Source organism: Callorhinchus milii, unplaced genomic scaffold (assembly GCF_018977255.1).
Source record: "Callorhinchus milii isolate IMCB2004 unplaced genomic scaffold, IMCB_Cmil_1.0 Scaffold17, whole genome shotgun sequence".
NCBI lineage: Eukaryota > Metazoa > Chordata > Chondrichthyes > Chimaeriformes > Callorhinchidae > Callorhinchus > Callorhinchus milii.
Window position 1 is genome coordinate 7986518 of NW_024704758.1, and position 13648 is coordinate 8000165.

Genomic DNA, 13648 nt, shown 5'->3' on the forward strand with positions numbered 1-13648 from the left:
GAAAAAAGGACCTTACAGCCCTCTGGTCTCAATACTGATTTCAACAATTTCAGACCATAACAGCTCACCTTCCCCCTCTTTGTGACCATCACCACATCATCTTGGTCCCAGTCACACCTTTTCTCTCCCTGATCTGTCTGTTTTGTTGCAAGTTCTTTTTCCCCTTACTTTTATTCTGCAGTATTAACACCTCTATTCCCCTGCTTTGTTTCAATCCCCCCTTTGTTCTGCATCATTAACACCTATTTAACTCATCATTCCCTGTCCTCTACCTCATTCTCCTTTGTATTCCTTGCTCTGCCTCACCCTTCTCTGTTAACCCTTAAAAGCCTCTCCCTCCCAACATGCTTTAGTTCTGATGAAGGGTCTGTTCTGTTTTTGTTATTGTGTGTGTTAGCAGTTCCAGATCTCTCCCTGTTAGAGCACCAAAATACATTTGCACATTTCATCTAAACACATGGTAAGAAACTAGTAATCAAAAGAATGCCTCACAAACATCATAAACGAAAATTCACAAAAATTACAATGTTTAATCCACATAAGTAGCAAATGCATTCTGTTAAATGCTGCAGAGCCCAATCAAATCATGCCAACAATCTTACTAGAATGATTCCCTCATCTTCAGTACGATCATTAGTCATGCCACACATAAAAGTTTCTCCACAGACATCCATTTTGTACATTTACTTTTTTTTATTCTTACTCGAGAAATGGAACGGAAAAAGTCACTGCAGTATAAGCCATTTAATTCCTTGATCAATAAATTGTTGTTAATTCAAAATGCTTCCCAGGCTTTACAGTAGATGTTGTGATTATACATTTTATACTCAGGTTTTGCAAACTCGGCAACCAATTTTGGCAGAGCTACATACCACAAAAAAATGTGAAGCAAATGATCAATTTTGGACACACCACCCCTCCACACCTAAGCCTTCAGTCACTGTGGCCCCCATTTCTGGAACTCAACCCCTCTGCCTCAGCCCCCTGTTCATTTATCTTTAAAGCCTGCCTGAAAACGTACCTCCTCAACGTGTGCCTATGGTCACCTGCCCCTCACTGGGCACCCAACCTCCTCCAAGGTACAGCTCTCCAAGATGTTATCATACGTGGGCGCTGTACAGATGCAAGTTATTCTTATGTAATTTTAATTTACAGTCTTGCAATACGGGAGAGAAAAATCAATTTCAAACCACTAACAATAAAAGTCAAGACACTAGCCCGGCTCAGTTGGGAGCGCTGAGTCAAAGGTTGTGAGTTCAAGACTCTAAACGAGACTTTGAGCTCATGGTCTAGGCTAACACTCCAATATTATGCTGGGGTTGTGCTGCATTGTTCAGATGAGAAGTTAAACCAAGGAACTGTCCACCTGTTCAGGTAAATGCTAAAGATCCCATGGCATTATTCAAAATGAGAAAGGAGTTTTTCTTGATATTCTGGCCAAAATTGGTCATTTGCTTCATGGCTGTTTGTGGAACATTGCTGTGTGAAAATTGGCTGCTGCATTTGCAAAGTACACTCCACAGTAAATCTTGGAAAATACTTTTGAGATGTTTTGATGAAATAAGGCGCTATATCAAATGCAAGAATTGTTAGTATTAAAATATCTTTGCTAGTGATAAAGTACGATACAAATCTCAAACCATAAATAGCACCAACATATTGAAATTATTTAGGAACATTATTTCTATACCCTTGATAGTTTTGGAAAAATAGAAGAATGGAGCTCCGGGAGGTATAATTCTCAACTAGAGAATTATTTCATCCAAGTATTTGTAGTTCCTGCCAAAATTTTTCCCTTTAAAATATTTTCTCAATGTAGTTCATGATACAGAAAATTTCATGCAATAAGATCAATTCACTCTCAGGTTCCTGTTCTCCTTTCCCTCTCCCGTCCCCCAGACAGACCAGCAGTCCAAGGTAAGGGTGAGCTTTAGACCATTCACCCAAAAAAATTCAGTCACTCCACTTTATAGTAAAATCCTATGAGATGTCCTCCTGGCGTGAAAGGCGCATTATTCTTTTTTTCTTTATAAAAAATAGCCTTTCTCGATTTGCCACCAGGAGGTGCTCACAACTTTTCAGGCAGGATGAGAACAAGTTGTAGATCATACCGGCCTGCCTGTTTCCAAATATTTGCTTTATATCCCCTTGTTGGTCACAAACCACCTTGCTTTTGAGGGAGCTTTACAGCATTTCCCTGCTAACTCCACAGAGTGAAGAGTGGAAAAGTGGTTGAAATTCTACTTGGGATTAGACTTTTTTCCTCCTCGTATTTCAAAATTGGCTTTGAGATGTCATTTTGAGAATTCTTAAATTCAATTAAATCTTAAATAAAAACCTTGAATTTGAACCTTATCTTCAAAATTAAGATTGAATTAAAATTTAAGAATTTAACAATTAAGACTGATTTAATAATTGCACAAAATTTGCACATTCTGAAATACTAGAATGAAAAACCAAAATTTCAGCAGCAAAGTGGTTTGTAAACGTACTGGCGAGGTCGGAACTTTACAGTAACCTCTAACTAAAAACATACTGAATGCTGACTTTTTTGCATCCCTTCCCCCCTCTCAAAATGAAAAAAAATCTAAAAGTGACACACATTGTGTCCTAAAAAATCAACATAATCGCTTTTCGTAAAATCTTAAGGATGCCAGATTTATAACACTCGCACAATGTGGAATGTTAAACACTGTACTATATCATCATTTACTACGAAGCTGGAATTCCAGTTATTTCCCGGGAAGTTGACAATTAAACTTGACATTTTCAAACTATTTATTCCTTAGGGCATTTTTGAAAAAAAATCTGATAGCTTTCATTATATTTTGTACATGGGCTTTACAGGAATACTTATCAGTGTAAAGTTGTGCTTTCAAAAAAAGTCATAAAAAGTATCGGACAATAGTCAAATTAATATAAATATTGTGCAATTGTGATGAAGCTGAATTTCTAAATATTCCATGAAAGAGGAAAAAGAACACCAATTACAAAATGTATGTCAGCCTGGTTCAGTTCGTAATGTGAGTGCAAGCCCCGAGTCTGGACTTCGAACTAACAGAGTCCAGGCTGATACTCCAGTGCAGTGCTGGAGGTGTACTGCATCGTTGAAGCTGCCATCCTTCGGATGAGATGATAAACCAAGGTCCCGTCTGCCTGTTCAAGTGGACTTTAAACATGCATTACAAAATTACATTTGTAAAGCGCCTTTCATGTCGGGAGGACGTCCCATTCAAAATTCAACTATTTTTGAATAGTGCCTAGATCCCATGACACTATTCAACAAGAGAAGGAATTTTCCCTCAGTGTCCTGATCAATGATCCTCCAAATAAAATTGGTCATTCATTTAATGGCTGTTTGTGGGACACAACAATGTGAAAATCCGTTTTGCCTATTAAATACAGACACGTACTTTGCAGTATATCCTGTGAAGTGTTTTAATTATTCTCCCAAGTAGAAGATTTTACACTGAATGTAAGGATCATGATTAAAATTCCCTCAACATAGACAAATAATCGAAAAACTATTGAAATAAGATAAATGAATGGAGGATTATTTGGAGCCAGTTCAGCTCCAAGAGACCCCGATTACCTCCACACGAAGGAGGAGAGTCACCAGTTGGTCATTTGCCATCTGACGAGGCGCACGTTTGAACCCCCACAAGGTAGATGTTAGGTACCAGAAACTCCCTATGAGCTTCCCGGTGGGCAACGCAGCTCAGCACGAAATGCACGGGAGCATTGCCACCATCTGTCTTCCTGTCTGCCGTTTGGACATGCATCCCTTCTCATTGAGCGATAGTTCCACCAGGTGGAGGTGCGGAGCTTAAGCAGCAGCCGCTTACCTCTCTGCAAGCCAATCAAGGTGGAATCCTGGCACTGGAAGTGTTCACGAACTCGGGACTCCAGGTAACACTTACCAGCAGCTGTCAGCCCAAGCCTCAGAGTTTCCTCATCAGCTGGCGGACATCTGCATTAAGCTGTAAATATTTATAACTGTCAAAAATACTTCCCAAATAACATACTACAGGATAATTTTTTTTGAAAGATGGGGGGGGGGTGGAAAGCTATTGAAGAGGAAAAAACATTTTTGTCATTTTACTCTGCTGGTTAGTGGCTGCTGAGAAGCAATCATTGTGCATAGAACTGTCCCAAATATAGACTTAGAAGTGGGCAGTGCTGCCCACAACCCTCCTTCGCATTGCTAGATTGGAATTTCATGACAACGGAATGGGGTAAGTTTGCAAAAAACCTCTGCTCTAAGGCTGCCTCTAACTAGAATTCTTAGCAATAAATGCAGTGCATTGTTGAAAACACTACTGGCATTCTGCTGTAAATCTGCTGAAAATGCTTACCTCAGAGTTTATAGAATCTTAAAAGTTACAGTTCAGTAAGAAGCCATTCAGCCCAAAACTTGTACTGCCACTGTTAACTCTTCCACTGGATCTAGCTAATTTAATTCTGTGCTCTTTTACCATACCAGGAATCCTGTAGCTCAGTGGTTAGAGCACTCGCCTTGCAAGCGAGACACCTGGGTTCAATTTCAAGCAGAGTGAAACCTTGGGCAAGTTTCCTTACTCCACACGCCTAATAATAATCCCTCCAAAAACAATAATAAATTGGTCATTTTCAATCCACGGCTGTTTGTGGGACACTGCTGTGCACAATTGGCTGCCGCGTTTCACCCATAAATTTACAGTCAATTCATTTTACAGCATATTCTGTGAAGCACTTTGAGACATCGAGAAGACGTGAAAAGCACTATATCAAATGCAAGGATTATTATTATTTTTATTATTATACCCTTGCATGTTATTCCTCATCAAATGTTTATGCAATTCTCTTTTAAATGTTGTTTTAGTCTCAGCCTTAAGTCTCTTGTTCATACTTGAGGGTGCCTGAACTCTACACAATGTCTCACACAAGTGAAGAATTGATTGAAATTGCTTGCATTTCTACCAATCCATCCTGAAATAATTGAAAATACAGTGATGTATCATAACACAAAAGATTATATACGAAAAATATCCACCTTTCTGTTGCACATCATTTATTGTACTCGACACATAACATTCTTGTTAACAACAAGTTGCATTTATATAGTGTCCTTCACGTAGGATAATGTCTCAGAGTGGGTTTTTTTAAACAATGATGGGGTTGGAAGCCAAGCAGGGTAGAGGGGAAAACTATTGGCATGGTCGAAGAGGTGGGTTTTAAGGAAGGATTTAGAGAGAGAGAGGCGGCAAGACAGAGGGAGTTCCAGATGACGGGGGTGTAAAATCTTAATGATCGGTCACCGATGGTGGCACATAGATTAATACATAAAATGCAATTTAGTACAAATTTGGTAAAATCACAAAAACACTATGGTAGACTGAAAAAGATTCCTCACATATTTCAATAAACCGAATGATGCCTGTAGAATTACTTTCCAAGTTGAAAATAGCATAATTATCGCACTGTACGCAATTCTTAAGAGTACATAAAAAGTTCTGTTTATCTAAAAGACTAATAACTGGTAAACACCATAATACTGATTTATTTCCATTTTACATTTATGTGCTTACATCATGGAAATAAACAGCAGTCGTTCTGGTTAGTCATTGTTGTTCAATGCAATTCAACAGTTGTGTGTCACAGAGGGCATAGCTAATGAACTGGAAGTAACAAACATAGGATCCAAACATTGCAATTATAACTCTGTGGCATGTGCTAATGGCAACGTACTTAGTCATTATCATTAGATAATGCCTAAAAGGTTTACATTACAGTGTGGGCCATGACAGTCATTGCCATCTCGAGTCTTCACTCAATTAAGCTGAAAGACGTGGATGGCAACAATTTTATATTAATGAGTAAACACAACAATGCCCTTTCAGACACAGGAAATACCAACAATATTTTCTTATTTGATGGATCCAATTAACTCATAAATGACCAATATTCAACCAGTTTATGGTTATGTTTTCATGTAGCTAACATGTGATAATGCAATGTATTTTATTTTCATAATTAAAAAAAATCTATTTAGAGAAGAAAACATTTTCTCCACTTTTTTGACACAGTATCAACTTTGAGCATTTGCAGGCCAAGTGCAAAATACACTGCTCCAACAGATGGATCCTTTACCAGTTTTCGAGGGAAACCTCCATATTTCAAACATTTCAATTCTATCTTTGAGCCTACTCAAATGACTTTCAATAATAAATAATAACAAAAATGCAATAATCCTTGCATTTGGTATAGAGTCTTTCAAGTCCAGAAGCCCATACTGTAAAGTGTGGTGACTGTATTTTTTTGTAGGCGAACAGAACCATCAATTTGCAAGGTTCCATCAACAGCCATGAAGTGAAATGCCAATATTATCTTGGGCTTTCACAGCCAGAACGCAGCGGTCATTTGGGATCTGAATGTCCACCTGAACAGGCAGGTGGGACCACAACAGTGTTCAGTGTATAAAAAATCCAAAATACAGACTTTGCTGTTACGTTCTTATTAAACAAACTACTGTTTAAAAATAATACCGTAAAGATGGCGTCCCTCATTAGTTTAAGACTTTTAGACATTGTAATGGTATCACGACTTATTGTTCACCCTATATATATTATTTTTTTAAAAAACTTGCATCAGTTTGTGATGCAAATCCAAGAAACTAACTGCATACACTCTACCAACAGTGCATGGAGGTATTTCTGTTTCAAATATTCATTCCTTAATAGTTTAAACTTTTACTATAATGCTCCTCACAAATCACTATGCTTCTGGCTACAGCTCCTTCTTAACCTGTCAAATAAAGTGTAAGGTGTCCACAATAAAACTGTATGCTGTGCCACAAGCACGTAAGGACATTCAATCCTAATGACTGTTAAATCATTTACAAGGTGAAAGAAATAAGCTGAGCAACCTTGTAGATATGTGCCATTGCAGGAATATTCCATTCCAATTTATCAAATCATTCTAATTAATATCATTCATACCAGATTATCTAAACCTGAAACACAATCAATTGGCACCACTGAAAAGGTATTAAGCAAAGCAAGAGCAAATGTAAGAAATACAATGGCAGTATACATAGAATGAGTTGACGCAGGAGATAAAAATTGTTTTGATGGTGGGTCATATGCAAAACATTCATCTGCGTATCTTTTTCAAATATCATGTACATTCACAGCATTTTGTTTGTGAGTTAACATTAGAATTTTTAAATATATAAAGGTGGCATTATTCAATGCAAACGCACCTGGCAACAATGCTTATTTTCAATAATCGTCACTAATTTCAGATAGGCCAAGATTGGAAAAGAGAACAGATTCTGGGTTTTGATTGGCAAATTTAGGAGAGACACTAAGAAGTATTACTTTGTATAAAAGGTATTCAACAGCTGGAATAGATTACCAGGAAAGGCAATCGAGACCAAAACACTGGACTGATGTCAAAAATAGCTCAATACTGTCATGGGAAGCCAGTAGGATGGTTGAGATCAAAGTAAACGACAAGACAGGCACGTGATTTTCATTAGTCTTCTTCCTTCTGGAACTCTGCTTTCTAAGACATTTAATTCCCAAATCAAGCAGGCTAATAATTACACTGCTGGAATAATTCTGTGATGTACCTTCATATTGTAAATTTCATAAATTTGCAAGAATAGGTTGGGCACATTAAATTTTTTAAGTTGATTTTAATAAATCTAAGGACAGAAGGTAGTAATTGACGATTTATACAGTCCATGAATACAAACTGTGCCTAGATTTTTGTGTGTATTCAAACCTTCAGTCATGTACTTTCTAGCTAAATACCATTTCCATTCCAACTTTACTTACCCGAGAGTACAATAAATCATGGTAATAAAAAAGGCACACATGCAATTTCTTTCTACCTTAGTTTTTAGCGAGTACTGCTGGGAACTGGATTTCGTTAAGAAAACAATTATTCAACTTGGGATAAACTACAATATGGCAGAGACGATTAGGAGGGGTGGAGTATAAACATAGGCATGGACTAAATGGGTTGAATGGCCTGCTTCTGTGCTGTTTGTTTTATATAAAAATTGTATCACCATGGACTGTTCAATTCATATTTATATATAGTCTATTAATAATCCCTCAAGAAATAAATTGGTCACTTCAATCCATGACTGTTTGTGGGACACTGCTGTGCGCAATTGGCTGCCGTGTTTCGCCCACAAATATACAGTCATTTCACTTTACAGTATATTCTGTGAAGCGCTTTGAGACGTCTAGAAGACGTGAAAAGCGCTATATCAAATGCAAGGATTATTATTAGTCAAAATGGTAATTGATAAAAAAACTTCCAGAAATAAAGTCGAATACAGTAGTAAGAATAGAATATACTCACCAATTCTATTCCCTGCGGAAAAGGTGCATCTGTCCAATCTTTTTGCGGAAAACGTTGTATTATCTTCCCTGATCCTTCACCAGCTCCTGAAAACAGGGGGAAAAAATCAGATTTAAGATATCTAAATTAAAATATGATAAGATTTTACCAATGTGAATAGAAAAAGAGCATAAACCTTGCCCACCAAAAACCTACTACACGAATCACAATCAAATACTAAATTCACATTTTACACATTCATTAATAATTCCAAAATGTCCGCTCCCTTTCAAATAAAGCTCTTACAATCCACAACCTCATCCTGGAAGAGCAAATAGAACATTCTTGGGATCACAGAAACCTGGCTATAACTTCAGTGACCTCGTCCCCCTGGTCAAAGCATCGCCTCCTGGTTACACTTCCCATCACACACCCAGCCCCAACCAAAGCTAATAAACTATATGGACATTCACTCATAAACTATATAATTATATGGACGTTCACCCACAAAACACACAATCACTTTACAGAATATTCCGTGAATATCTCGGGTGTCCTCCTGGTATGAAAGTCACTATACAAAATGCAAAGATTATTAATATTATTTTAAATTACTGTAAAAACAAAACACATTCTCTTAAATCCAATTTTCCTATCCTTATCTCTGACACCAAAAAGGTATTCTATACAAAGCCAATTGTGAAGAAAGAAGAGGGAACTGGAAAATAGCTTAATTATAAAACTATGGTAAAAATAAGCTTACATGGTGTATAATTTATAATAAGTCATTACAAATAATATTGCCAGTGTTTCAAGGCAATTTTTTTAAGAGCTGATGGTTTCTGCATGTGATTTTTTGGCAGATCAAATAGTGCAATAATCAAAACCATTGCTTTTCATCTCTACAAATAGCATCTCTACAAATAGAGATTCAACCTGACATGGAAGATTTCACTCTTCATTCTACCCCCACTGTTAAGATTGGGTACTACATTTTGGTGCAATCCTACCAGCCATTCTAGTCTTTCATAAAACTTCTCCCCATCACTTTACATCTAGACAAATATGAAACCACCCCGAGCCAACTTTATCTTCTGTAAATTCATTATTAGAGCAGTTAAATAAACTTTTAAAGAGCATCCAAAGCTGGTTTTCTGTTCTTCTAGCAATACATTTTCTGTTTCCTTTTTGAAGAGGTCTCTTGAAACTTCTTTTTATTTTCTGTCCTGTCATTTGTTGTCTATCTTAGAGACCTTCATACCACTATAACTTTCAGACTCTTGATGTGGCTTTATCACATGAGGGTGACAAATATGCTGCATTATAATAAAAAATAGCAGATTTTAACAACTGAGAGAGCTACATTTTAGAACCTCCATTTGTACAATGTTTAGCATAACTATTGTTAATGCAATTGGTAATTTCACAATAAATGTGTACAATAAACTTCTGAGGTAGAGCTCCTCAAATTTAATAATCATTTACACTGTCTCAAAATAAAGTATTTTGTTTGCAACACAACAGCTCACTATTTATTTCCACTAAAAATCTGCATACACTGAAATCAAATTAGCAACGTCCGCGAAGGATAATTACCATTGAAAAATTAAAGGATACTCTATTTATAATTGACACTGAAGAACTATAAACCACACCATACAAATTCAATAATCAATAGATCTTCCCCAGCAGGAAATGGTGAGGAAATATTTGACCCGTATAATCAAACCACTTAAAATTCCTGAGGAAGAATTTTAACGGTTCTGCAAAATCTTGCAAAACCATCATATTTCATTTCAATCAAGGCTTTGCTAACATACATAATTGGATGCCCCCAGAATATGGAGCAATGGAGACGAATTCAAGCAGGCACTCAAAATTCAACCATTTACATTCCTGACAAAGAGCACGACTGCAGAAATGTACTCAACCAGATCAAAGAAACTTGAGGAGTCACCATCCGTGCTTCAAAATCAAGACTCGCATGACCCAGGACCCTTGGTTAGAACCCTGCATTCCTACAAATTAAGGGAAACATTCTGCAATTTTAAGACAAACTTCTATTAGTATACACAGCATTTAACTATAAATAGATGTAATCTGTGACCAACCACTGAAAAATGAGAAAATGTCTCCAATGGTTGAAAATATTAATCTATTCATAACCAGAGTTAAAGCCATCCTCTCCCCATCTTTACACATCTTCTAAGGATACTAAAAGTATATTGGAACTGATCCTCAAGGATAATCCACTCACTAGTTCTAATATACTACGTACTCCAAGAATCAAAGATGTTGTTACAAAGTAGTCATCAAAGACTAAATATTTCTTCCAAAGTCTTGATCCAGGAAAAGACACTGATCCAGAAATGATAGTTAATCTCATTCTTAAAGATATTATTATTAATATTAAAGATCTGAGGAATTAACTGCTTCTTACTTTACATGTACTGGTCAACAGTGCTGTACAATCAGAGTATAAATAATCATTGTACTTATCCAAATATCATAATGTTCTTTTCCAGTTTCCTTCAGCAGGCTGCAGTATTGACTTTCATTAGCAAGTGCTATAGGTAAATACATCTGGCTGAAAGACTACATTAAACTAAGAATAATCCCCAGTTGCCACACAATTTCACGGGCCAATGACCATTACTGGCAAAAACTGACATTCTGCAAGTCCTTCAAACTGTCAACAGGTCTGGTTCATTTAGAAATGACTTGCCATTAATCTTTCATATGTGGATTTTTCACCCATGTGCTATGAAGCAGCAGTACAATAGAAAGATGAACTGCCAACACTTTATCAATGTGTTTTTAACAGACTGTGATGGCACCTAGAGTGCCTGAACAGAATTTCCCTTTTCCTTGGAATGAACTACAGTTTGTACCTTCGATAATAAAAGTCAGCATTCCAGATGGTAATTCACAAGCAAATCGTTTTTCACTGCCCAGATTCTATTTCCCTAGATTATAACATACTATTCTGGTACATACATTTTGCACACTCAAAGGCTTTAGAATCTGGCAGTTAAGAAAACACATGGAGTCGAGGAAGTGGTGTCCCAGAGTTGGTTTGGACAGCAGACTGATAGTTTGAACTTGAAACTAATATCTGGTATTATTTAACAGCTATTGTAAGTCATACGGTTTTTAAAATATTTCTTCTGTGGTCGGCAAGAACTTGTAGAATTTTGCAGTCGGCACTATAAAAATTCTCATTGCAAATGCAGTAAGGAGGAGGATAATTGGAAATAGGTTTTCAGACTCAAAGTAATTTAATGTGCATGAGTATTTATTTCACAATAATAAAACAGAAGCACAAACCATAACATTTCACAAAAGTTCCTCTCAACTTTGCTGCACACCTTGAAGCAATTTGGTTGCTTCAACGATAGAATGTTACACTGACGATATTCAGCCTCTGTGTGGGGAGGGGTGAGGGAAATCATACGGAAAGAATCCCTTCCAGATCTGATCAAGAGAGCCCACAAAGAAGAAATGAAGATGGCACCCTTGGAGAAGGGTACAGGCTGAAACATTCTTCCCCACTAACAAACAAGATGATGGGAATGTGAGGGAGCATGTTTGCTAAAAAAGAACAAAATATCTAAACATTCCTGTATAGTCATGAATTGCCATCAATTCCAAACCACCTTTTTAACTGAAACATGTTTCAAGTCACTTATTCAGTCAACTGTACATAAAATAGTTTGCACTCACTGCTGATTATTCACTTTTTTTAAAATCAGGAATTCGTTAGATGAATGCCTACTGACAAAAGTGAAAGGTAAGCGGCAAAAATAAATGAAATATTCAAATGTCAAACACAACTGCAGAGAAATATTCATTTAAGAATTAAAACAACAATTGAGTGCACATTTGGTTAACAAAATACAACCCAAAATTTTTGAATGGTGCATTTCACCCACAAATATACAGTCAATTCACTTTACAGTATATTTTGTGAAGCGCTTTGAGACGTCTTGAAGACGTAAAAAGCGCTACATCAAATTTCTGAAGAGACAAATAACTTGCTAAAATCCCCAAGTTCTCGCAAAAAGTCTGAAGTCAAATAAAGCTCGTCTGTCTCCCTGGTGAAAGAATATCTATCTGCTAAAGCCATTTCAGCTACCAGTCAAAAGGTATACATAGATAGTGCTTTCTATCTTCCTGTAGTACTTTTTCTTTTTTTTAATATAAAGAAAGGCTTGTTAATAAGGCTAGAAATCAATAAAATACCTTTGTAAAAGTAAATTAACTAGCAGTGTAGTGTTCTTGAAAAAACTACTTACAGAACAGTAACCAAGTTACTCATTTGTGAAGCATTTTAACACTTCAATGTGATGGAGGTACTTTATCAAAATGCAATGAATTGAGGTTATTTAGACCTTGTCAAATTGGTTCTGAATATATCCAAATACCAATCAAGTTTAAATGTTTTTTATCCACGCACCAATGGAGTATTTTATTTTCCATTTTGCAATCATATATATATATTTTGTTTGTCTATGATTTGTAATATTCTCACAAAGAAAGGCCTGCCTGTTAATTTAGAATTTCAAAAATATTTTATTCAGTTACAAAGCTGGGAATGAATTCTTGACTACAAGTGAAGTCTAGAGTTCAAACTCTAAGTCTCGACTGCTATTCAAATTTGAGCTTCCCCAGGAGAACATGAATGATTAGCCTCAGTTAGGGTCAACCATTCAATAGAGAAAACTAGGCAGAGGCACTATATGTAACACTCTAAACTGACTCTAACAGGTCAGCCAGAGTGCAGCTTTATAAATCCACAAGCTAGATTATCCTACCCTTCCAACACACAACATCAACATGCAGCAATAACACTTCAAACACGCAGTAACAGCAGTTCAAACATGAGACAACAACCCAGAGGCAACAACCCAAAGACAGAGAGGTTGGGGAAGGATAGGAGATAAAGAAATTACTTCGTTTTTAAAAAAGATGTACATTAAAAGGAAATCAAATCACCATAAATTCATTCAAAGGCGATAGTTATTCTAATGACAAGATTTCTGGTTATTTACACTTATAATTTTAATAAACAATAAAGGTGTTGGTCTGAAAATAAATACTTTAAATTTTTTGACAAGAAAACCTGAAAGGGACGATTGCCAAAAGGGAGATATGCAAATTTTAATGTAATATTCCCAAATGATTTTACAATATTGAGTTTCCTTTCAAGGAAATTGGGAATCTCTACTTTTCGAAAATCAAGTCAAACAAGCATACCCTTAAGAATAAGTATTCCTGGTAGAGTGGGAAACATTACATCTGTAAAGCAGTACAT

The 13648-nt window shown here is 36.4% G+C and overlaps 1 protein-coding gene across 2 annotated transcripts in view; it reads right to left on the reverse strand.

Annotated features, from left to right (window-relative positions):
* sbf2 (SET binding factor 2) overlaps positions 1-13648 on the reverse strand; it is a 160566-nt gene that overhangs the window by 131737 nt on the left and 15181 nt on the right. For both annotated transcript variants that reach the window (XM_042341627.1, XM_042341626.1), the window contains exon 2: positions 8356-8441. In XM_042341627.1, the coding sequence (XP_042197561.1) occupies positions 8356-8441 (86 nt within the window). The remainder of the gene's footprint in view (positions 1-8355; positions 8442-13648) is intronic.